This window comes from Meriones unguiculatus, chromosome 12 (genome assembly GCF_030254825.1).
Source record: "Meriones unguiculatus strain TT.TT164.6M chromosome 12, Bangor_MerUng_6.1, whole genome shotgun sequence".
Taxonomy (NCBI): domain Eukaryota; kingdom Metazoa; phylum Chordata; class Mammalia; order Rodentia; family Muridae; genus Meriones; species Meriones unguiculatus.
Genome location: NC_083360.1, coordinates 86282113 through 86308489, shown reverse-complemented (window position 1 = coordinate 86308489; position 26377 = coordinate 86282113). Strand labels below are relative to the sequence as shown.

Below are 26377 nucleotides of genomic sequence, written 5' to 3'. Positions count from 1 at the left end.
TGACTGGGTTCTGAGCATTTATTTATTATTTATTATACTTGTTTCTTTCTCTTTCTTTTGTAGTCTTTCCCAACCGAGTCATCCATTCAACAAAAAGTTCTAGGGCTCTTGGTAAGACAAACCTTTCCTGGTAAATTATAAGCCGTAATTATTTCTGTCTGAGTGTGTACGTTAGAAGTTGCTGTTTGGGCCCTCCAGACTGCTCAGCTGGAAAGGATGCTTGCTGCTGAGCCTGATGCTAAGAGTTGAACCTAGGCTGGGCACAGTGGCACACAGAGGCAGGAGGGTCTCTGTGAGTTTGAGGCCAGCCTTTTCTACAGAGTGAGTTCCAGGATAGCCAGAGCTACACAGAGAAACCCTATCTTGAAAAACAAAACCAAACAACAAAAAAAGTTGGTCCTAGAAACCACATGATGATAGAAGAGTACATGCCTGCAAGATACCCTCTGACCTCCACATGTGAGAGAGCTCTCTCTCTTTCTCTCTCTTGTTCTCTCTCTCTCACACACTCACTCTTTAAATAGATAAATAAATTGGGATGTAAGTCAGTTGGTAGAATGCTTGTCTAGCGTGCATGAAATCTGGGTTCCATTGGACTCTGCATCATATAAAGTTGGTGCTTATATAAAATATGAGTATAAAGTATAAAAATGAGATTATATATACCTGTAATCTTCTTACTTGGAGGTAAAGAGTGGGGACAGGAGAATCAGAAGTTCAAAGCATCCTCTGCTGCATAGCCAGGGTCACATGATACTCATAGAGAGAGAACGCAAGCATGCCAGGTGGTGGTGGCACACACCTTTAGAGGCAGGCAGATCTCCATGAGTTCACGGCCAGCCTGGACTACAGAATAAATACACAACAGCGAAGGCTACACAGATAGGGCTACCCTATCTCCAAAAACAAATAAAAAAAGAGAGAAGGAGAGAGAGAGAAAGAGAAAGAGAGAAAGAAAGAGAAAGAAAGAAAGAAAAAGAAAGGAAGAAAGAAAGAAAGAAAGAAAGAAAGAAAGAAAGAAAGAAAGAAAGAAAGAAAGGAAAGAAAGAAATGCTTGGGTATGGTAGTATAGGCAGAGTTTTGTGAGTTCAGAGCTAAACTACAGTAGTGATACCCTGTCTAAAAAACAAAAGAAATACAGAAAGGTGGTGCTGTGTTATTTTTGACCATTTGGCGACAGTGGGAAATATAATTATTAAATTAGAGAAACAAACCCGGTGTGGTGGTGTATCCTTTAATCTCGGCACTCAGGAGGCAGAGGCAGGCACATTTCTGTGGTCTACATAGTGAGTTCCAAGATAGCCAGGATTACATAGTGAGACAGAGAAGCATAAGTAAGTGAATGAATGAACTATTGGAGCCTGGTCACCTCTGTAATCATAGAACTTAGGCTGTTGAGTTTGGAAGATCATAGTATTCAAGGCAAGGGTAGGCTACATAGTTTGTTCAAGGCTAGCCTAGTGTCCTAGGAAGAGTCTGTGTTAAAAAAATCAAACTGAGGATGTAGCTCAGTTAAGTGCCTGCCTAACATAGATAAAGCCCTGGGTTGATCTTCAGCACTGTATAAAATGTGTGGCCAGGCAATGGTGGCACACACTTTTAATCCCAGCACTCGGGAGGCAGAAGCAGGCTTGAGTTCAAGGCCAGCCTGGTCTACAGAAAAAGTTCCAGGATAGCCAGGGCTACACAGAGAAACCCTGTCTTGAAAAAGAAGAAAAAGAAAAGAATGAGCCTGGTAGTATTTAATGCTAGCACTGGGGAAGTGGAGCCCTCCTATGCGACGGTGATTTGGAAACTCAGCAGTTAAGACTATTGGTTGCTCTTCAGAGGGCCCTGGGCTCAAGTCCCTGCACCCTCATGGAGAATCACAACCATCTGCAGCTCCGGGGGGTCTGATGCCCGTTTCTGTCCCGTGTAGGCACTGCACATAACTGGTACACAGACATATATTCAGGCATTCACACACATTAAAAAAAAAATCTCGAAAGCTCAAAAAATGTTTTTAAAAAAAGAGTCTGTGATGGCAGCAGGAACAGAAGCTGACAGTTCACATCTTGGATTGCAAGAAGGGGCACACCAGAATGGCGCAAGGCTTTGAAACGTTAAAGTGTGCCCCCTTTAAAGTTTAAAGTGACAAACTTCTCCAACAAGGCGATGCTCGGGGACCAAGTATTCAGATATCCAACGCTGGGGGCCATTAATCATTCAAGCTACTACGATTCCCCTTACCTTAATTGCAAACTGCCCAGCTTGCATGCTTTCTCAGAGATCAGCATTAGTGTGTGTTACCCAGTGTCTGAGAACAGTTCTCTTAGCCATTGCCCCAGTATAAGGCTGACTTTTGTACCTCTTTTCCTCCCAGAACAATATAGCTGAAGTACAAGAGCTGCATTCTGAATTAATGTGGAAGGATTTTATAGACCACATCAGCAGTCTCCTGCACAGTGTTGAGGTTGAAGTCAGTTACTTTGCGGCTGGAATCATTGCCCACCTTATCTCCAGGGGTGAGCAAGCGTGGACCCTGAGCCGAAGCCAGAGGAACTCTCTTCTTGATGATTTGGTACGGTCGTGTGGATTGACACAAGCTACATTTGTAATGGTTAAATATGAATGCTTCATAAGGAAGTAATTGTTAAAAATAAATACCATAGTATATCCTATGTCTTGTGTCTTCCAGCATTCAGCTATTTTGAAGTGGCCAACTCCAGAGTGTGAGATGGTAGCATACAGGTAATTAACATGATTATCAAGTAAGCTTGCTGCTGTTCGTACAGTCTTTACTTCAAGTCCAGTCATAGCACTGGTTTGAGGAAAGTCAGATGGCTGCTTGTTGTGCATGCTCACAACCCCAGTGCCGAGGAGGCTGAGGTGGGACTGCTGAGTCCCAGGCCAGCCTGGTCTGCAGGACAAGATCCTATCTCAGGGCGGCTAAAAATAAAAAAGGGTTTCGACTTCTTTTCTACTATTCAGTCATCATCTCTTTCTTTATTCTGTAGTTTTTGAAGGCAGAGCCCTGAAATTTGTTATCTGCTCTTTAAAGATGACCAAGAGGGCTGGGGTTATATGCCTGGCAGAGTGATTTCTGTCCTTCATAAAACCCTGGGTTTGTGATCCTGTCACCACGTAAACTTGCATGTGACAGCCCCTGCCTGTGATGGGGCGGTAGAGGCAGGAAGATCAGAAGTTGCAGGTCATCCTAGGCTACAGAACAGGCTTGAGGTCAGCCTGGGGTACATGAGACCTATCACTCAGCTCCCAACCTACCTCCCCCAAAACAACAACAGAACTGGCATTCTGGAAGGGTAGTCCTTCTATGACAGTTAGCTGGTAAGCTAGGCAACTTGTCTGAAATATTCTCATTGCCACCTGATTTTATCACAGCTTACTTTTGTGGGCTACTTCATCTGTGCCAGTATTTTGGCCGCTTCAGTTTTTGAGATTTTAACTCTGTGTAAGGGAGTTTGGCCTGGTTGTCTGTCAGTGCACCGTGTTGCATGCATGGCCCTCAGAGGCCATCGGGTTCTCCGGAATCGGAACTGCAGATGGCCGCGAGCCCCCATGTGGGTGCTGGGAACCTCAGCTGCATCCCCTGGAAGAGCAGCCGGGGCTGCTGGCTGCTGGCTGCTGGCTGCTGAGCCAGCTCTCTAGCTCCTCCACAGTTGAAACACAGATTTGTTTAGATCAGTACAGGCAAATTCTATACCCTCTTCATGGTGTTCTGCTAGTTATCCCTGTCTCCAGTTTTCTGCTTTACAAGGCAAGGTCTTTGGAGGCTGGAGAGATAGCTTAGAGGTTAAGAGCACTGGCTGCTCTTCCAGAGGTCCTGAGTTCAATTCCCAGCAAACACATGGTAGCTTATAACAATCTATAGTGAGATCTGGTGCTCTCTTCTGACGTGCAGACACACATGCAGACAGAACACTGTGTAAATAATAAATCTCTAAAAAAGCCAAACAAAACAAGGTCTTTAAAGTATGTGTCTTAAGGCCCAGTGCGGTGGTTCATCTCTATAATGCCAGCGCTCAAGAGACAGAAGCAGGTGGGCAGGATGGTCCCTGGGTAAAGAGTATCTGACAGTCTGAGGTAGAGCTCTTTCAGCCACAGTGGAAGGAGAGAGCTTGCTCTGAAGGGTCCCTCTGCACCAGACTGGCCTTGAACTCACAGGGATTCTGCTGTCTGCCTCCTGAGTGCTGAAAATCACAGTGTGTGCCATCACTGTTCAGGCAGGAGGATCTCTGTGAGTTCAAGGCCAGCCTGGTCTACAAAGTGAGTCTGGGACAGCCAAGGCTGCACAGAGAAACCCTGTCTTCAAACAAACAAACAAAGAGTGTGCTTTTTTCCAATATAATTGGGGAAGACCAAAAATGAAAAAGAACCTTTTGAAAGATTCACACTCCCTTCTTCTCCTGTGTCAAGGTGTATCTCGGTGTAATCCTCTCTGAAAGTGTTCCTGCCAGTCTAGAAGTGGCATGTATTTTCTTAAAGATGTAAAAATCGCTGCTTTAAAAATGATACTTTGTATAAAATATGAGTTTGATTTTTTTTTTTGAACCTTTAGGTCCTTTAATCCATTTTTCCCACTACTTGGGTGTTTCGCGACGCCAGGAGTCCAGCTGTGGGCAGTTTGGGCCATGCAGCATGTCTGCAGCAAGAACCGTATGTACCGAAAATAGAACTATGGTGCAAATGAAGTTCTCTACAGAAAGTGACTTGGGGGAAGCGGGGGTGAGAGGTTTTTGAGTTTTCCCTTTTTAGTCCTGGGAAGCTGGCATTGAACTCTGTGTGGCTCAGGCTAGCCATACCATGGGTATGGGTGCCTTGCCTGCATGTATGTCTCTACAACATTTACATGCTATCCAGGGTCCCTGGAACTGGAGTTGCGTGCCGCCGTGCGGTGCTCTTCACTGCCAAACCACCTCCCCAGCCTCCAGAAAGCCTTCTACATTTGTTTTTTGTTTTTGTTTTTTGAGACAGGGTTTCTCTGTGCAGCCCTGGCTGTCCTGGAACTCGATTTGTAGACCAGGCTGGCCTCAAACTCAAGTAGAATTCATAGATTAGGCCAGCCTGGAACCCAAGTGGATCCAACTGCGTCTGCCTCCCAAGCACTGGCTTAAGGCTGTGTGCCTCAGCCGCGGCTGCACTGACTTTTAAGTGTGTTTACTTTGTAGTGTGCATGTGGTGTGCTTGCAACTCTGAGTGCACGTGGATCCGTGCACACACATTTGACATGCAGTGGAGGAGGTGGTGTGGGTCTTTACCTCTGTCTGCCTTACTGTACTGAACCTTGAGTTTGCTGTTCTGGTAGGTTGGCTGGTCGGAGACTTCCTGGGACCTGCCTTTCTCTGTCACATAACACTGGGGTTACACACATACACACACACACACACACACACACACGGTCATGCCTTTTATGTGGATGCTGGGTTTCAAACTCAGGCTCTCCTTCTTGGACAGCAAGTTTCCACACCCTCGAAAGCATCATCCCAGCCCCCAGACACTGACTTTTTAAATAAAAGGTAAGAGGTTGAGGTTATGAATTAAAGCAGAGAGCGTGGCAGATCTGCTTGGTGGCACACTGGTGTTCCAATACTCAGGAAATTGAAGCATGGTGGGAGAAAGTTCAAAGGCCGTTTGGCCTGCATAACAAGAGCCTGTCTCAGAAGAAAAACAAAAAACAAAAGGGTGTGTATACGTGTGAGAGAGAGAATAGGCATACTTAAAAACCAGCTGGGCTAAAGGAATGGCTCAGTAGTTAGGAGTAGCACCTGCTCTTCCAGGTGACCTGAGTAAGGTTGTCAGCTCTCACATGGTGACTCAAACCATCCATAACTCTAGTTCCAGAGGACTGATACTCTTTTCTGTCCTTCTCAGGGCCTTGGCATGCAAAATGTATTCAGACATACATGTATAAAACACCCATACACATAATATTTTTTATTAAGATTCGTGAATTTAAGGGAATAGAGGTTGATAGGGAAGGACCCCTGATTTTTGAGGGTGTTTGTTTGTTTTAGGCAGGGTCTTACTGTGTAGATTTCGGTTCATGCACCACCAAATCTACATAGTAAGATCCTGTCTAAAAAATGCATGGCCTTTGATGTGTCTTTTGTTGTTTTGTTTCAAGCTCTGAAGAACTTGTTTCGTTTGTGGGATAACTTCAAAACACTCTCAATATTTCCTTTCAGCTTCAAGGTATTGCAGCATGCTGATTGAAGAAGGAGGACTGCAGCATTTGTATAACATCAAAGAGCACGAGCAGACAGACCCCTACGTCCAACAGATAGCTGTAGCCATTCTGGACAGTTTAGAGAAACACATTGTGCGCCACGGGAGGCCCCCTCCCTGCAAAAAGCAGCCCCAGGCCCGACTGAACTAATAGCCATAGATAGTTGGAGAATCAACAGTGGGAATCATTTTTGTGGTTGGTTCATTTGGAGTGGCGTGCGCTCTGGTGTCGGTGGGGGCGTCTGTGGGAAGAGTCCTGTGACCCATTTGGGATTAGGAATGTACAGTACTGCCCATGTGAGCAGCCTGATTTGTCTTGTGATTTTTAACTTATGAGGCAAGAAAGGTCTTCCTTCATTATCGTCTCTTAGGAAATCTTTCAGTGTTTGAACTTAACCTGTGCTTGAGATTCTATAGTTTCATGATAAATTGCACGAACTCTTAACGCAGACATTTCTTGCAGGAGAGCAGGGCTGCTGCCTTGCCTACAGCTCTGTCTCAGCTATAAGTTTATATTGCTTCTGTAAAAATGCCTCCATTCTCTGTATCTTTCATAAGATGTCTCTCTGGTAGCTCTTTGCTCTCAGGAGCCTGGATGACAGTCAAAGAAACATGAAAGAAAGAAAAACTATGAAAGAAGGACAGAGTTGAAAAGGATCTAGAAATTGCTTTTGTGCTTTAGCTCTGAAAATGGAACAGGTTCTCCTGGTGTCCTGCTCCTGAGGCTGGAGCAGAAGCCGTTCTCCGAAGGGGACGTGTCTACACTCTAGAGATGCTCCCTCAGCGCCAGAATAAACATCACAGCACCCTGCGTGGAAGCCTCGCTGGGACACTCATGCTGTAAACAAGTGCATTCTTAAAGTGTCATTGGTTAAAAATAGCTATTTTTATCCCTTCTTTCCCAAGGTCATTCTTTTTCAGTGGAATAGAGACTATTCATAGAGTTACTTTGTTTAAGGTACAATTGACAACAGAAAACTTATTGCAAAAATTTAACCTTGAGTTGGGGTGTGGCTCAGTGGTAGAGTGTATTCTTAGCATGTACGAATTCAATCCCCAGCACCACACATACACCAAAAAGTTAATCTTTTCTTCTGTTCAAATACGTTTATCTGTCAGAAATACATGGCTCATGCCTGTAATGTTATGACTCAGGAGACTGAGGCAGGAAGAGAGCTGTGAGTTTGAGGCCAGCCTGTATTACAGAGTGACATTTATTGTGTCTTCATTATGTGTTCATGTTAGAAAAAGATGCAGAAGAGCAGGCTGCTGCTGAATGGCTAAATGTGGATAAAAGGAAATGTTTTTGGATTGTTTTTTAGACAGTTGCCTTTTTTAAAGATAATTGATATAATAAAGAATTAGTTTTTATCCTATAAACCTGGGAGGCAGCAAGTTATCAACAAACTCAATTTCCATTAAAATTTTCATTTTAAGATGGTTCAGACCTATAATCTAGTACTCAAAAGGGTGAGACAGAAGGAATTACAGTCGGAGGTAAGCCTTGGCCACAGAGTTGCAAGCCAGCTGGGCAATCTGGGGAGCCCTTCTCACCAAACAGAACAAAGTTTTATTTGAAGGGGAGCCCGAGGCAATCCAGACCACCAAGGAGCAGGTGGTATTCAGGGCCAGCCTGGACTAGATAGCAAGACCCCATCTCAAAACTAGTAGGTGCAACAGTGTCTTGTTTTGAGAGTAGGGTTGATCTGAACTCTCTTCTGACACATTTGTGTATGTCTGAAATGTTTTCACTAGACCTTTAAGTCAGGAATATTTCAGTTTAGAAAGGAGCTAGCGTAAGCTGGGCCTGGGGCTTGCTAATCCTAGTACGTGGAAAATGAAGGTGAGAAGAATGTGAGTTCTAAGCCACCCTGGACTATGAGAGACCCAGTCTGTAAATACAACCAATAAGCTGATTGATTTGTTCATGTGCTTTTAACATGTCTGACTCGTGTGTAATGCTGTCATACTGCTGTCACACTCATACTTGAATGTTTCAGTCTTCCTTCATAGGGATGAATACTGAATCAAACTGAAACAGATACATGGAATTATCAAAAAGCCATATAAAACTGTGGTCTAATTCTTCCATCATTGGTTCATGGATTTTTAGAGTTGTCAGACACATTTTCGCCTGAGGTGGTTGCTCAAACCCATGATCCACCATGGAGAGACAAAGTATTGAAAGTTTGAGTCTAGCCTGGGCTACCAAGTGGTGCTTGTCTCAACAGCTTCCACCACAAAAGGATGCATTTTTCATAGTTAAACATATTTCAGAGAAAAGAAAATTCTTCCAAAGGCATTTCTGCTTTTTGTTGACATTTCTCCCCCAATCTAAGGCAAAATTCTGACAATAGGATAGTGTGCGGCCGCTTGCAAGTGGGGGTGCTGACAACCAAGCCTCCCTAGTGTACTTCCGGGATACTTGAGAACTTTGGCTTCAGATGTCAGGATGGAAGAGTGTGTTCCTACCGGCCACTTAGCCTTTCGTTTACAGAGTTTTAGAAACACCCAACCAGGTGTGTTATTACAGGACTACACCTGTAACCTCCGTATTCCCAGCTCCTTAGCAAACTCAGAACCAGCATTGGTTACCTGACGCCTATCTGAAAAGCAGAAATGGTCAAAAAACCTATAGACATATTCAGAATAACCTGATAGATAACGATTCAAAAAATGTTTCAATTTATATTTTCCAGGCCAGGGAGGGCTACATTGAAAAACTGAAAAAACCACGAACCCAAAGTAACTGATCGTATCTCAAATATATCAAGATGTTAGCTGTGTTTGCGTTTCGTTTGGTGGGTGGTGGTTTTTTGTTATCAAGATAGACTCTCACTGCACGTAGACCAAGGCTGTGTATATGTTGATCTCAGTTGACCCCTGAGTTAGTCAGAGGATTCCAGGCATGTACTGCTATGCTGGGCCTGGCTGTGGGGTGGCTCTTCTGTTTTACTTTGTCTTTGTTTTAAGAGACAGAGTTTCTCTGTAGCCTTGGCTGCACTGGATTCCTTGTAGATGAGGCTGGCCTGGAACTCACAGAGATCCACTTGCCTCTGCCTCCCAAGTGCTGGGATTATAGGTGTATACCACCACGCCCGCCTTCTGGGATGTTTCTTAAAGCCATCACACCAGATTTTTCAATAAAGTTCTGCATATAACAAAAATATAGTAAATACATGTGTATGTTTATACAGTATGAATGTCCAGCCAGCCTATACAAGGCTCCCTTGTAATTGGAGACCATAATGTGAGCACTCGGTACCCCCCCAGTCACTGGCCTAGGGATGCACTTTCAGACACAGGTTAGACTAACCTGAGTGACCCTGTTGAACTCCTCACTCTACTTAGACACAGACGATCGGGTCAGCAATGGCAAGGCCTGGATCTGCGGAAGAAAATACGTACACACAGGGCCCCCAGTCCTCAACACAGCTCCCGGAAAGGAAATGGAATTAGACTTTGTAAGAGTGTAAACAAATAAAGTATAGCAAATCAAAGAAAGCATCTGTTTTTTTGTGCACTGAGTAAGTTGCTGAGATCTTTATATGCTGAGATGTGTTTTCCTTCTGGATTGAGAATGTACTCAGCTCAGTATTGGAGTGAGGGACCCTGAGTTCAACTCCTATTATCAAAAAAAGAGAAAGGATTCTTAGTGTTTTCATTTTAAAGTTATTGATAAAATAACAAATGAAGAAGTGATAGGGAGCCGAGTTCGGTGTGCACGCCTGTGATCCCAGCATTCAGGGAGGCAGAGGTAGGTGGATTGCTGTGAGGTGGAGGCCAGCCTGGTCTACAAAAAGTCCAAGACAGCCCAGGCTACACAGAGAAACCCTGTCTACAAAAACAAACAAAAAGAGGTAATAGGGGGTAGGGGTGGACACAGCAGCTACTGATCTTAACTGAGGATTAAAAAAAAAAAAAAATCCTATCAGACCAGCAAATTCAGGAGTTGGCCATAATTCCTGTTGCTTGCGACCCTGGGCAGCAAAGGCCAGTCAGGGTTATCCAGGGTGAGGAGGAATGAAACCATCTTAGAAGTTTGCTTCTATAGTTTTTGTTTCTAAAGAATCAAAGATCCATGTTGTTTAAAACCACCAACCAACTATGCTTGCTGGCACGTGCCTTTAATCCAGCGCTTGAAGGCATAAGCACAGGCAGGTGGATTTCTGTGAGTTCAAGGACAGCCAGGGCCACCTAGTGAGACCTCGTCTCAAAAAGAGAGGAGAAAAAAAAATGCATCAATCATAAAAATCCAGTTAATGAAGTTTCTCTTACTAATGAATCCTTTCATTCTGGTCTGTGCTCTTCCTAGTCAATATTTTTACTTACTGGTGTTTTTTGGTTTTTTGTTTTGTCTCATGTAACGAGAGCTAGCTTGGAACTCTCAACTGTCCTGCCTGTGTTCCCCAAGCACACTGCCTACCTGACTTATTAGTCTCTTCCGTGTGGCTGTTTGAAATTACAGAATGTGTTAAAATAACACTGGTCTGTCTCTGGTGCCCTTTGACCATACTTTCCCCCTTTGGTAACATGCTAATGAAAACGTTTACTGGGCCAAAATGGGGTGAATTAACAAACAGTAAATTCAGCCCAGTTTTTGGTTTGGTTTTGTTATTTGAGACAGGATCTTTTTTGTAGACCAAGCTGGTCTCAAAAACTCATGACGTATCTGAGGATGACTTTGCACTGTTTCACTCTCATGCTAAGTGCTGGGATGGTAGTCATGGGCCACCATACCCAACGAGGTTTTGCCTTTTTGAGATAGCCTTTACTCTAGGCTGTCCTCAGCCCTCTGAGTGCTGGGATTGTAAGAGTGAACCGAGCCAGGCTTGGCTTAGTGTTTTAAAATGCACCCTCCTCGTCCGGGAGCCTAGAACCGTGTGCAAGCAAGGGTACTCAAGGCTCAAGAGGGAGAAGAGGGAACAGAAGTAAACTGTTCTGTAACGGTGACCTGCAGGGTCTCCTCGCAGTTTTAGTAGTTGGTTCTTGAGGGACGTTCACGGTGATTTCAGTTGTTAACCCACTGCAGGCGTAGGTTAAAGGCCCACTCCACTCTCAGCTGATGCGGGCCCTTGTGGTTTTATCTGCATATTGTTAATGTGGAGAGTTTGTGTGTTTGGGTCAGAACTGCTCTGAGCAGAGAGGTTTGCTAACTGCTGTCCTTCCTAAGTCTGTTGTGACAGTTTCAGATGACTTTGCTAATCTCGTGGTTGTTGGATGTTTGGTCGTCATTTGTTGTGTGTCGATGCGTTTTTAATTTTCAGTGTTAACCCAAAGTGTTCATTTTAGTAATAATGCCAAATCCACCAGCGAGAGGAGTAAGAGTAGGATAGACAATTTTGCATTTGGGTTTTAGGTTCATCATGGCTTTGTGTTACTTAGCATTTCATGAACTCTGTGGTACATGCATTTGTTTCCAGATCTTAACCCAAGACACTATGATGACTAATTGCCAGAGGAAAACCTTTTTCTGTCTTCCCACTACTCTACTTTTTTAAAAAATAAAATGTGCAAAACTCAACGCAGCTTCTTACTCCTGTGTGAAAGGACGGCTCTTTACCACAGCAGAGCCTGACAGACAGACCAGCGAGGAGTGGAAATATTCCAAGCAGTGTGTTAGCACGTGTCTGTAACCTAACATGCAAGTGCTGGGCCAGGAAGATCCTGGGTTCCACACCGTCTTGGGCTACACCCTTACATTCCCAGCTGCAAGGGAGGCTGAAGCAGGAGGATGGTTTGAGGACTTAAGGGAGTCACCAGTTTAAAATGAGCCTGGGTGACATAATAAGATCCCACCTCAAAAACACAATTATAGCCAGATGTGTCATCACACTGTTTAATCCTAGCACTCCAGAGGCAGAGGCCGGTGGATCTGAGTTCTAGAGGGTTTCTCTGTGTAGCCCTGGCTGTCCCGGAACTCCATCTGTAGACCAGGCAAGGTTTTCATAGTTTTTCAAAATTTATCAAAATTACTTTGTGGCAAATCATAAATCTATTTTATTACTGGTAAACACTTGACTTAAACACTTGACTTTGAGCTTACTTTATGGGACATTTTGAGGGTTTTGTTTTTCTCTCAAGACAGGGTTTCTCTGTGTAGCCTTGGCTGCCCTAAAGTGGCTTTGTTGACCAGGCTGGTCTTGAACTCACAGAGTTGAAGAGAGCCCGCCTTTGCCTCCCGAATGCTGGGATTACAGGTGTTTGCTGCCCCCCCCCCGGCACATCAGACTAATATAATTAACCTTATATTAATATAGTTAACCTTATATTAATCAACTTTGAAGGAAGAAGTTCCTTAAGTAATGAAAAGCCGAGATACTTTCATAAAGGGAAACTCTTTAGAGTAGTTTTCCTCTGAAAATTGAAGAATGTTATGTCCAGGTTTGTATTCTTAGACAGTCTGAAGAAACCTCAGTCACCGACTTGTGGGCCAGTGCGTAAGATAGCTTAGCAGGTAAAGGTGCTTGCCAAGAGGCCCGAGTGTCCTGTGGTGGAATCTGCACAGTGGAAGGAGAGGCCCGATTCCCACAAGGTGTCCTCCGTATCCACGTGTGCACACTCACACCCACATCCATGCACAGGTAAACAGAAGAAAATCAGTCAACTTTTTACCGTGCACTCAGGAGGCAGAGCAGGACCTTGATGGGGCTGGCCTGAGCTACTAAAGAAGGTCCAGGCCCTCTTGGTATAAACTGACAGATCCTGTCTGAAAAGTCCAAAATAAATTAATGACAAAATCTCCAATTTTGCAGGATTCCTGTCAAATTCTGGGCTTTCCACATGTGAGAAACTATCTTGCTTGAACTCTGATGGAGTTTAACTCTTTTCAAGAAATGAAAAGCCATCAGAAAGTTGAATGTATGTGAATTTCAGATATCTTCTGGGTTGCCTGGGCTGGTGCTGTCCCAGCTATGGCCTGGTGCACGGGGGTACTCTGCATGTGAACCATGCTGTGTATTCACATAGAACACCACTCAAGTATTAGTGTTGTATGTACAGATTGGGTTTTTTTTTTTTTTGCCTAAATAAATGTCACAAATTTTATGTAACGTGTGTCTTTCAGTCCAGATACTTCAAATTTTAGTATTAAGCCAATCTTTGTGTCCCTCAGTAATCCCTCATGATTTTTGAAGTCTGCAGAAGTCCATCCACTAGGACATCATTCCTTAATGAAATACTCAGGCTGGAACTGGCTTGCCAGCACTTGGAAGACTGAAGTCTCAAGGTCAAGGCCAGCTGTGTGATATAGTTGAGACGCACACACACATAAAAAAAAAAAAGTGTCAAAAGGTCTGGATTCATCACTCAGTGGTAGCAGGATTATCAAGAATGCTTAAGTCCCTTCAGGGAATTTAATTTTAATGGAGAAGAATAAGTAATAAACACTATTTAACTGTGTTCAGAACAGCCCGTGGTGATTATAGGGACTAAAGACCACACCTAATTCTAACTGGATAGTCAGTCCAGTTAGTCTAAAAGTAATTCCTGCTGCCTGGTGGTACACTCCTTTAATCCCAGTACTCCAAAGGAGGCAGAGGCAGACAGACTTCTGTATGTTCAAAACTAGCCTGGTCTACAAAGGGAGTTCCAGGACAGAACAGCCAGAGCTAGAGAAACCCTATCTTGAAAAATTGAAATTTCTGGAGAAAATGATGCCTGGGTTTATCACTTTTGTCACTAACAGTGGAGACTTCAAAGTGAAGCTGCAGCCCCTCCCTGCAGCTTGGATCTTGACTGGATGCTACAATAAAGAATTTGGCCTAGAGAGATGGTTCAGAGGTTAAGAGTACTTAACCTCTTCCAAGGGTCCTGAGTTCAAGTCCCAGCAACCACACGTGGCTCACAACCATCTATGATGAGATCTTTTGGTGTGTAGATGTAGAGAGAACATTGTGCACATAATAAAATTTTAAAGAAAAGGCTGGGGGCGCCCGCCTGTAATCCCAGAAGACAGGCAGGCAGATCTCTGCGAGTTCAAGGCCAGCCTGCTCTACAGAGTGAGTCCAGGACAGTCAAGGCTGCACAGAGAAACCCTGTCTCAAAAGGACTAATCTCCTTTTGAGACAGGGTAGCTCTGGCTGTCCTGGAGCTCACTTATTTTGGGGGGTCTGCAGAGATGGCTGTTATTAAGAGCACTGACTGCTCCTCTAGAGGGTTGCTGCTCAGGTCCATCACACACAGGAAAACTCACAACCATATCTCAAGTTTCAGGGGATCTGATGCCCTCCTCTGGACAGGGGCAAATTTGGCATACAGATACAGGTAAGCATCCAAACAGCTTCTTTTTAATCTTTTGGACAGTGTTTCTCTGGCTGTCCTGAAGCTCTCTCTGTAGACCAGGTTGGCCTAGAAGTAGAGATTTGTCTGCCTCTGCCACCTAAGTGCTAGTATTAAAGGTGTGCATCACCACTTCCTGGTGAGACCCTGTCTCTTACCAAGATGCCCAGTTGTGCCAAGAAAACAAAGTTGGCAGTTTAGTAAATTATTCAATATTTCTGTATTTTTCTAAAAGATCAGTCATTTCCAGGTGTCTACAAAAAACAACAGAAGACATAACTCTCATCTTACAGGCAGTAAGAGAGTTTCTTCTGGAGTCATTTTGAGTGAGCATGGCCCAGGAACACACACCATATTCATGAAGTGTTACATAACGAAGAAAACCATAAATCAAGGCGAGTTTACTAGGCCTTGGTGTGGGACCCCAGGGTTGGCTCAGTTGTTAAAAGCACTGGCTGATCTTCCAGAAGACTTAGGGTTCCCAGTACCCACATGGTGCTCACAACCATCTAAAACTCCAGTTCCTGGAGATAGGACATCCTCTTCTGACCTCTGCAGGCACCAGGCATGCAAGGGATACATACACGGACATGCGTGCAGGCAAAACACACATACACATAAAATAATCTCTAGAGACTGCGCTGTCGAGTTTCTAATTTTTTAAGGTTCCTGTATTTCGTGTATTCGAGTGCTTTGTCTGTGAAGTGCATGCATGTCTGATGCCCAATGAAGTGGTAAGGATCCATGACAAGTGCTCTTAACCACTGGGCCTACTCTCCAGCCACTAGCTTCTCATAACCTTGTCACAGCTATAATTACCACAAGGAAGGGAACCTTAATTGGGAAAATGCTTCAGTTTTCCAGCTGTAAGACATTTTCTCAGTGATTGGTGGGGGAGGGCCCAGCCTACTGTGGTGTGCCACAGTAAGTAGTGCGATCCATGGGCTGGTGGTCCTGGCTTCTACAAGAAAGCAGACTCAAGGTAGGCGTCGTGGCACATGCCTTGCTGGTGGCCTGTTAACAGATTCCTAAGTTTCTCGTTAGTATTTAAAAATGATGCCGCACATATACAACAAATATGATATAAAAGAGTTTATTAGATGGAGATGGAGGGAAGGAGAGAGAAAGACAGATATGTGGGGAGGGGGAGCACCCTGACCAGAGAGAGAGGAGAGAGCAAGAGAGCAAGGGGAGGGGCAGACCAATCACTAAGGACCAGCATGGTTCCTCTCCCTCTCCCTCATCTATGAAATCCTAGCTAGGTAAACTGTGTCTGCTACGGCAACAATGCCCTTGGTCTCTGGCCAGCACTGAAGAGCTGTTGGAACAGATTGTACCATACTAATCTACTGAGTCAAACCTTGCTCTTGGGACACCTTGACAGGTCACTGGCTCCTGCCTGCCCAGTGGGAACAGTCCATTTGTCCATTCCACCAGATTCTCCTCTGGGATGCCTTCTAGAGAGTTTCATATTTGTACACCTAGCACCCGCTTTAAGGGCCTCTGAGTTTACTCACCTCTGTAACCAAACATGGCCTCAACTTCCTGAGATGACAGATCGAAAGCAAAGCCTTTTTAATTACTGCCAGTGACTGGGTAAATGGAGGTTCCCCTATTCAAGTCTTTTCTTTCACCTCTGGTCTCTCAAAAGTTTTAAATGTACACCCAAAGGAATTTTCTCCATTTTATATATATATGGAATATGTATATATTCCAGTATCCTGCCAGACCCAGGTGTTTCCTACATCCACGACAGCGCCGAAGCAGCTACCTACAGGTGTTCCAGTCTGACCTCACAGACTTCCGTCAAGCTGAACCCACACGTTCCCTCCCAGCCACGCATGTTCTCATAGACCCTGGACAGCATCAAAACAGCCTGTTCTTCCTGGACTCAGCTGGCATTTCAGTCTTTTGACCTCCCTACTGCACCCCCCAGTGTCAGCAGGAGGTAGCCAGAAGAGAATCTCTGCCCAGCATCCACTTACTAATAACAAAAGGTTGGAATGGTGTGCTACAGGCCCAGGACAAGCAGCTCCAGGTTCTCCCAGCACTCCTCAGTCCCTAACTGTTGCAATGGATATTTCAGGGCAGGAACTTCTTTCCTCCTCACCATGTAATCTGGACATTTTGTTGCTATTACTCTTTTCTCTCTCTTTCCCCCTAGCTTGGCAACCAAGAACTGCTTTTCAGATACCAAAGAATCAAAAATTAAGTTTTTTGGGTTATTGGATTAAAGTTTAAAGCACAAGCCTGAACAAAGGCCAGACACATGGAGACATGTCCAGCCACCTGGGGGGAGGAACCACCCTTTCTGCAATTTTTCCTGCCCACTAGAGATACAATTGCTGGGAAACCAGCCCAGATCTCCCCTCCCCCCTAACAACAGAAGCCAGCCTCTTAATGGCTTTTGTGCCTCCCCACAGCGAATCAGTTTAAAATGCAATGTCCCCTAAGCGGTGGGTGTTGTGGGCCCAAGCTGCAGCTTGTAATTTACAATAAAAAGAACCTCATGTGTTTTGCAACAGAGTCGATTCCTGTAGATCTTTTGGGGGCTCGCGAACTGGGTATAACACTGTCCTGGAACCCACTGTGTAGACCATGCTAGCCTTTAACTCGCCAAGGTTAGTGCCACCATGCCTGTTAGTATTTACATAAAAATGATGCCATGAACACAACCAATCTTAAATCCAATGAGGCTTAGTGTATGGATATAAAGAAAGAGCGGGAAGAAGAGAGCTAAACATGTTCCCCAACAGAGAAAAGGGAGAGCAAGAGAGTAAGAGAGCAAGAGATAAAGTGGCAGGTTGATCCTTTCATGGAGCAACTAAACCACGCCTGCCAGTGCGACTACCTGGCAGGTGACGAATGATGACATCATAGGTTGCTAGGCAACCCAAAAGCAGGCTGCCTAACCCTAACATTCTTCCCTTTTTCTATAATTAAAAAATGAGGAGGTTGGGCTGCTGCTCATGTAAGTTAAAATATATAAATGTGAGACCACCAGGAATTAAGTTGATTGCAAAACACTTGAGGATCTTTTTATCACAAGCTCCAGCTCAGGCTCACACCCTCACCAGTGGAGAATGGCGCCCTGAGCTCAGGGTAGAGGGGCAATTTATAGATCCCAGTCCCTTCCAGCACACCTAAAGCAGGGGAATTCCAGCTATATATATCTTAAGACACAGACAACTAACATGAATTCTGTGAGCAAGGCAAACCTGTTTTCCTCTCTAAATAAGAGATCTAGTACCTAGTAGTTCTAGCTAATGAACTGATCAATGAGCTAACAGTGGATCTAACTGTCTGCTCTTTAGCTGTAAAGCTACCATAAGCTTAGCATAGCCATCAAGGTGTTCAGAGACATGAGAAGGCTAAATAAATATACCAGTTTACATGCCAATCAAAATGACAGAGATGACTAGTTATTCCATCACCTAGGCAGTGACCCTGGCTCCTGTGTCTCAAGGCATCCTGAACAGAGGCAGTCCAGCCAGGTACAGAAGATAAGAGTCTATTTCTGTGGAGAAACAAATGAGAGAATGGCCTCACCTTGCCCTTAGCAACATGAAACATTGACTCTCCAGGTGTCCACAGTTTTGTCCACAGTTTAGGCTGGGCTCTAGCAGTAGGCCAGTTGAGGCAGTATTGCCCAGTGGTTAGCATACCACAATCCAGAGTCACAGTCATCTGTCGTTGTGCCCAAATCTTCTTGGAGACCTTGGGGAGCTACTGCCAGGATTTCGAGACTTTCTGTCACAATAAGCTTACACAGTTAAAATGCCATATTCATCAGATCTCTGACAAGCTTGAGGGTCAGCATATCTGAGTTACTCTGTCTTTATCATCTGCTCTAAACTGTGTAAAAAAACCTAAACAAAGACACTAGATATAGCTCAACATCTTAACCAACTGCAGTTGTTAGTATAACTTTAAATCTGCTCTTTCTGAACTAAAATTAAAGCAAACCTTTTAATCAGATACAGTTTATAGAGAGGCTAGCAAATCTTGCTTCTCCTACCACTTGCAATGACTCCACCCTCTTTATCTCTGGACTAGCATGGTGGCTGGCCACGTGTAACTGAACTCAGCTGGAAGCCCTAAACAAATATGGCAGCAAAACTACAGCTTCACACACTCTATCCCTGAACCATCATGGCGGCTAGCCACGTGTTAGCACAGGCTTCAACTGAAAATACCAAACATAGCCATTAGGTGTTGCTGATGGTACAACCAAACATAGCCATTAGGTGTTGCTGATGATACAGCAACCATTGTGGAGCATTCACAATCCCCTACAACCAAAAGTTCTAACATAGTGATCAAATAAGTTTTAGAACCAACTGCAAAACAGAACAGTACAGAACAATTTTAAACTATATGAATTATTCTGGCCACACCAAAATTATCAGCCAGAATTCTTTCCCCTTAAAAGAGCATAAGAAAACATTTTGCAGTGAGGAATTACCAGCTTTTTAAATGAATTATAACATATTTAAATATATTTCTTTCTCAAATCATATTAACTCTCTGGCTTTTTATAATACATCCACTAACCTTCTGCAATATCCTATATACCTTCAGGTTCCTAGCTTCCTTTTTCTGGCTTAACCAGACATTCTTACTTTTTTTGCTTTCTCTTGCTTTTCAGACAACATAAAAACTCATCAAAATCCTTTCCATACTAACATGATCCTGCTGGAGCCCAGCATCCACAATTTGCTTGATAGGCAAAGCAAAAACAAGTTACATTAATACAAAAAGTTCTGAAACTGCTAAATTCTTTCTCTAAAATTACTTCCCTGTAGCAGAGAAGATGGTCCAAGGTCACATAAACTCTAAGAAACTTAGAACAAGCTTTAAGGAACTTGGTGAAACTTCCTCTTTTCTTTCTGAAGGTAAAGACCAGGGTGGTAACATGTTTTTCCATAAACAAAGCAGCTTAACAAACAGCTCTCCATAAGATACATTCTAAAAACGGCAATTTTCTCAGTTAGTGCAAACCATATGGCTTAGTTTTATTTAGTAAAACTGATAAAATAAATACCAAAGTATTTTTATTCTTCCCCAAAGGATCAAGAAACTTTCAAAAAGGATCGAGAAACTTTCAAATTTTTTGTTAGACTACCCAAGATCATTGTCATACCCAAATGCCTGATAAACTTTAAACATTTTATAGCCTTAAACATTTAAACAAATTTTTAAAACCCATTTTTGCGATATCAAAATAAAGTACCCCTTTTGTAGGAGATAAGTCACAAGGTATAACCATAATCAAAGTCAAAACCAGATTTTAAAACCAGAATTTACCAGTGCAAACAATTTAATTTCTAAGACCAATACCAATTTAAAATAACTCATCCTTTTAACCTAGAAGGAAATGAAAATTATCTGACTAAGATTTCTTTTTTTTTTTTTTTTTTTTTACCCATACCAAGATGGTGGTCACATTATAACCCACATGGTAAAGTCAAGATGGCGGGGAGGCACTGAGACACTTCATATACCACGTGGTAACCTATACATATGCGTTCATAGATCTTATAAACACATAGGCACACATTTTAAACAAGTTTCACAAGGCCTTTCAGAACAGAAAACAGAAGGTAGACACAAACAAATACTGCACAGAGACATTGAGACAAAAACCACTCACCAGCTAGCCAAATTTCCCGGGACCAAAACTGACCCTTCAGGGAAAGGCCGAACATAGGCTTTTCAGAAATTCCTCCAGGATGGGTCCAAGTCCCTTCCTGGGTAAGGTACTGTAAAAACAGAACTTCAGATTCCCGCTCTGGCTCCTCTGCCACAGAAGCCTCAGAGTGGTGGGTGGTTCTAGACCACCTCCAGAAATTGATGAAGTTGGGGGACATCTCCCTCAACTTCAGTGACTGTGATTGTTTGACACGTCTGTCTAAATCACATTTAATCACTCATACAGATGCCTCGAGGCAGAACAGAATTCAGAAGATAGGCGCCAACGGGAACACTGCACATCGCACAAAGCACAAAGCGACAAAGATACGACACTTACCAGTGAAAGAATCAGACTAACTTTGTAACCTATGTTTCTTTTAATTGCCTCAAAACTTATATTTGCAAGTTTTAGGCCCATGTTAATTAAAGCCTCTTAGTGCTTCTCCAGAGAACCGAGGAATGTAAAAGTTCCTGACATTAGCCCTCTGTGAGGGCAGAGATAAGGAAGAGAACAAGCAGAGATCTCTACTAAATGGAGAAAAAAATCACCGGCGAGATGGGCTTTGTTTGGAAACTGGGCCAAATGGCCCCAATCCTTCTCCTGACCTTTGATCCAAAGCCTGTAACCCCCACTCCTCAGAACAGACATGGGATGAGTTAATCACCCTCCCACATTTTACTGTGGTTGGCAGGAAATTCCAAACTGACTTGAAGATCAGATATTTACGACAGGGCTGACTGGACCTAAGGGTGACCAGAACTGACCAATTATTTTAAAAAAGTTAAACACTTCCTCCAACCCTAAATCACCAAGAAGGCAACCCCAGGAGATTCCTGCCTTGTGTCTTTTAAAAACCCAAGGTCTTTGTCTCTCGGGGCCACTCCTAGCTGACCAGCAGGGGGGACCCCATTTGTGCAATGGTTAAGAAGAGTCTCTTGCGTTTTTGTATTGATGGATGGATGATTAGTTTCCTGAGTTCTCTTCATACCTTCTTATATTTAGGCCCTTGCTGGGCCTAACACCAGCTGGTATGAGACCCTCTGGATCAGTCTTGAGGTCTTGGGTGGCCCTGGAATCTCGGTGGAACCTCCAAATGTTATACCCAGTTTGTGAGCCCCAAAAGATCTACAGGAATCGACTCCGTTGCATAACACATGAGGGTCTTTTTATTGTAAATTACAAGCTGCAGCTTGGGCCCACAACACCCACCGCCTAAGCGATGGGAGCTGAGTGTGCTGTGCCCAGGTTAGTTGCGTGATATATAGATTCTGGTCCCTCCCAGCATGCCCAATTCCTGCCTGGCAAGCATCTATTGGTAAAAATGCTACATTTTGAATTGATTGGCTATAGGTAGGTCCCCAGACCATAATGACCTGGTGTCCCTCCCTAGGGGGATGGGCCAGTTTCCTAGCAAACTGTTATTAACTGAATGCAGTAAGGAGGTCCTTACCCTCAGGGCATTACTAGACTTCTCCAACCACATAGTTCAGGCCTTAATAGTTGCTAATTTTTAATCTTTTTGGTCTCTCAACAGCTAGGGCTATATAGAGAGATAATGCCACAAACAAACAGAGAAATTTTTAGATCGTTACCTTTGTGTTTCCCTACATGGTATCACTATGTGCCCCCAGCTAGCCTAGAACCCATAGAGCTCAAGCTGCCTCTGCCTCCCACTCAAGTGCTGGGATAAAAGCCCTGTGCCACCACCACCAGACGAAAATCCCTTCATCTCAGGGGCTCTTAGAATTTGATGAAGGAGTGGAGTCTTGCAGCCACTCCTCTGCAACTCAGCTAGCCAGGAAGGCAAATTCAGGGACAGTCGTAGAAATGCCACCTTTCGACTAACACTGAGGGCTGTAAAAGTCCCCAGGGACTGGGAAGCAATGGCCTGCTGTGGGGGCGGGTAGGGGAGGTAGGAGCAGGACTAGACTGGACACCTTGCATTAGCAGGCCTTCTTATAGAATACTTGCAGGGAGGGCTATGTTAATTTTTATCTTCTAGTCTAGAAGGTTCCCACATAAATACTCAGTTCCACCTATTTTATTGTCAGTGTTACCAAAAGCAGAAGGAAGAAAGAGGGCTGGAATTACAGTGCTTGTCCTGGCCAAGACAATCTTGATAGTCCTTTCTCTGCTGAACTCCCCAGGAAGTTCTGGTGGAGGCCTGGAACTGGTGTTGGCCCTGCAGTGTCTGCCTGTTGAGGGCTGTGGCTGTGGCTATGTCCCTCCCAGCCTGCCTCACCTTTTTACTCTCTGGGTTCCTCACTGCCTTGCAGGACCGTAGGGGCTATACGGAATTTTCTTTCCTGTTTTGCTTTTGGCAAGATGATTAAAGATCGACTGTGCCCACCCTGGTGTTCTACTCATCTTGCCCCTTGGGAGGTAGAAGCCAGAGAATTAAGTTCAAGGTCATCTTCAGTTACAAAGAGAGCCCCTGGCTAGCAGAAGAGGAGACTGTGAAAGGAAAGTATTTCCTGGCTATTTGTTCTTGAAAGCTAATTTTAACATTTGAATTCCTTCATCTACAAGGAGTCTGGGAGGTGCCTGACCTCACAGTATTTTACAGACATATGCAATCCTGACTTCAACCTTCTGAGCGGGTCGCACCCAGTAGCAAAATAAGCTTTACATAGTCCAACACTTCAAGGGATCTAATCTAAACTCTGTGTCTCTCGCCAAGATCCCAGCAATACACAAACGTTAAATAAGATGGTCTTAACAGGGCAGAGGCCGAGGCTTGCTTCCAAAGCTGCTCTCTGGAGGATGGTCTTAACTGTCTGATCTCCTGGCTCTGCTTCCCCAGCGCTGGGATAAAGGCATATGTTGTGTTTTGTTTTGAAGCGGTACAGACAGGTGCACCACTGCGGCTGTGTGGGATCACCTGTCCCCTTTCATACTTGTGCCAGGTCAGCAGCCCCTAGAAATGCCTTGTAAAGTTAGTTCATGTCTAGGAGTCAAAACATGACAGACGTCATACTTCTAGCGGTAAGGCCTTTTTTGAAAAGGCATTTTATTTAAAAAAAAAAAAAAATTGCCAGGCGCAGCAAACTTGTAATCCCAGGGCTCTGGGTGGCAGAGGACAGCCTGGTTCAGACAGTCAAGGCTACACAGTAAAAGACAGGCTCCCCGGTCTTGAAAATCAAAACAGAAAAAGCTGATTAAAAAGCATTTAAAATTCTGGGGCGTGGTAGAGCTCACGCCTACAATGGGCAAGGCTCTAGGTGCCATCTTTAACCTAACAAAAACCATACCTATAGTTAAGCCTGGCAGCGGTGGCACAATTCTCCAACCCCAGCACTCGGGAGGCAGAGGCAGGTGGATCCCTGAGTTCCAGGCCAGGCTGGTCTACAGAGTGAGTCCAGGACAGACAGGCCGACACAGAGAAAACCCGGTCTGGAAAAGTCCCACAAAGAGGAAAGGTAAACAAACCAGAGAGTTCAACTAGACGAACCTACCGCGCGCACCGTGGGACCCTCCTCGCCAGCGTCGGGGACAGCAAGTGGCTGAGGTGGCTGGCGGGGCCACAGGGCGTGGGCGGGGTCGCGGCGGATGTGCCGGATGGGAGTCAAACGGCCCTCGAGCCTCCCCGAGCTCCCGTCGGGAATCCTCGTGCTCCCCCGAGCCTCCCGCACTTCCGTCGGGAATCCTCGTGCTCCCGCGCTCCCCGAGCATCCCCGCGAGCCCACCGTCGAGCTCGCGCGCGTCCGGGCGCCATGGTCCACTTGATGCACCGGTTGCTGTGGCCGCGGTGCCTCGCCCTGCCTGACGCCCAGGAGGATGAGCTGGGCCGCTGCGTGGTGCAGGTGAGTGCGGGGGTCCCGGGGCGGGCGGCCCCCGGGCTCCGTAGACGCCGCGGCCTGTGCTCGCTGCGCCCCCGGGGTCAAGCCCCAACCACGCCAGCACCGCTCCCCTCGCCCCCGACTCCTCTCCTCAGAGCCCGCTCCCCTCAGGCACCCCCAGCCGCTCTCCTCAGACTCCCACTCTCTCCGCCTCTCCTCAGTACCCCTCTTCTCAGTGCCCCCTTCAGTCGCCCACCCAGCCACCCGGCTCCATTCCCCGGGGTGGAAGGCGGAAATGCCGGGTTGAGTGGGTTTGCACTGGGACTTGACCCTGGATGTGCTGACCGTGCTCCCCAGGGAATGAAAAATCCAATGGCGACTCTTAGTCCCAAGATTGGGAGGCTGAGGCAGGAGGATTGCCAAAAGAGTTCCAAGTCAGCCTGGGCTGTCATACAAGAGACCAAACCGAACCAAAATCTGGAGAAGGGCTAGCCGGAAATGAATTCAGAGGGGAGGAAATAGTCTGGTTGTGGGGATGGCGCATTTTGGTGTGTTTTGGGATGTTGAGCTGAAGCTCTAGGCCTTCCTTGGTAGTCTGCTTTTCCTCTGAGGTACACCCAGAGTGTGTGAGACAGGGTCTCCCTGTGTAGTCCAGCCCAGCTTCAAACTCAATTTTGCCTCAGTCTCTTGAACACTGGGATTACAAATGTCTGCCACTGTGGTCGGCGCCTTTCTTCCTCCAACTCACAGAGCTCCTCCTGCCTCTGCCTCCCACGTGCTGAGATCGACGGGGTGCATCACCGTTAATGCCCAGCCTTAAATTATCTTTTTAATGTACATGCTATCTGTAATTTTTTTTTCTGGTTAGTAATAACGTTAAATCTTTCCCACACACACCTTTTTAATTTCATGTGTTGTGGGTCATAGCTTTATAATTCCCCGTATTTTGCTCACTTGCTGTGTAATTTGTTTTTTGGTTTATGTCCTTGTCGTACAAGTGGCCTCCTGCTCCCTGTGCAGCTGAGGGAGCCCCTAAATTCCTGATCACCTTGCCTCTGTATCAGAAGTGCTGGGATTGCAGGGGTTTTGTTGGTTATTTGTAATACGTTTTGTGGGGTGACAACTGTTTTGTGGGGTCTGTTCTGTGCGTCGCTCTCCAGCACTGGTGTTAGAAGCTCCACCACCGTCCAGTGAGTAAATTTTATTAACAGGTCAGTGAGGTTTGGGGGGTTCCTCTGTGGTGTGAGCTGTTCTGTGATACCTGCCAACTTGAACTGCTTCAGGGAAAACATATGTTTTACCTGCATGTGTGTTAAGTGAACTGTGCCTGGTACTAATGGAGGTCAGAATAGGGTGCAGTCTACTCGGGAGCTGAAATTAACACAGTTGTGAGCTGCGTGGGTGCTAGAAATTTGAGCTTGGGTCCTCTGAAAGAGCAGCCAGTGCTCTTAATGGCGGGCCACGTGCCTCATTAACGGTGAAATTACAGTCAGTGTTGGGTCCAGAAAAAGTCCATTTTAAAAGATTTATTTCTATTTTCTGTCTTTTGAGTATTTTGCCTGCACGTGCAGTGCCCACAGGTCAGAAGAGGGGCATTGCACTCCTGGACCTGGGAACTGGCATTTGGGTGCTGGAATCCAAACCTCTGCAAGAGCAGCGAGTTCTCTTAACTGTCAAGCTACATTTCCAGCCCCAGTGGGCTAGCTTTTAAAGTTTACCGGAGACAGAAGGCTGGAGAGCTGAAGCTGTCTGCTTGACAGTGTGTTGTGGGCTGAGGGTGTGCCGAAATGAGTTTGGTAGCTCCTGCTTGTTTCAGCCTTGGGAAGTGGATGTAGAAAGATTAGAAGTTCAAGGTCATCTTTGTTTACAGAATGACTTTGAGGCCAGTGTATCATACAAGAGACCTTGCCTAAAACACAGAAAATATGGAGATGTCCATCACTTCCCAACCCTTGGGGTGCTGAGGCAGCAGGAGTTCAAGGTGGAGGTCAGTCAGACTGGGCTCCTAGAGAGACCCTGTTCGTAAGAAAATAATCTTCATTCTTCTGCCTCCACCTCCTAAATGCTGGGTTCACAGGTGTGTGCCACCACGTCTACCAATTAAAAAAAAAAAATCATCTTTTAAGAAATTATTTATTTCGATTACTTGGGGAGTGCAGGTGTGTGGAAGTAAGAGGACAGACAGCTTCTAGGAAGTGGTCAATTCTTTCCTGCTAGCTTGCTCATCCAGGGAATTACAGGATGTGAGGCCTCTGAAAACGAGTATCTACTAACAGACATATTGCTAGCCCCAAAAGTGTTTGTGCCTGTAGTCCAAAGTTATTCAGGAGGCTGAGGGAGGAGGACTGTGTTGTCCTACTTTTTAAAAATTCTTTTATTTACATTTCTTCTATTTTTC

The 26377-nt window shown here is 45.0% G+C and overlaps 2 protein-coding genes across 2 annotated transcripts in view; both read left to right on the top strand.

Annotated features, from left to right (window-relative positions):
• The window catches only part of Zyg11b (zyg-11 family member B, cell cycle regulator), a 52867-nt gene extending 41118 nt beyond the window's left edge, over nt 1-11749 (top strand). The window contains exons 10-14 of the mRNA XM_021661079.2: nt 64-111; nt 2363-2560; nt 2678-2730; nt 4559-4656; nt 6186-11749. Of these exons, the coding sequence (XP_021516754.1) occupies nt 64-111; nt 2363-2560; nt 2678-2730; nt 4559-4656; nt 6186-6376 (588 nt within the window). The 3' untranslated portion in view covers nt 6377-11749. The remainder of the gene's footprint in view (nt 1-63; nt 112-2362; nt 2561-2677; nt 2731-4558; nt 4657-6185) is intronic.
• Nucleotides 11750-23913: 12164 nt separating this feature from the next.
• The window catches only part of Zyg11a (zyg-11 family member A, cell cycle regulator), a 34253-nt gene continuing 31789 nt past the window's right edge, over nt 23914-26377 (top strand). Inside the window, exon 1 of the mRNA XM_021660724.2 lies at nt 23914-24003. Coding sequence (XP_021516399.1) covers nt 23914-24003 — 90 coding nt within the window. The remainder of the gene's footprint in view (nt 24004-26377) is intronic.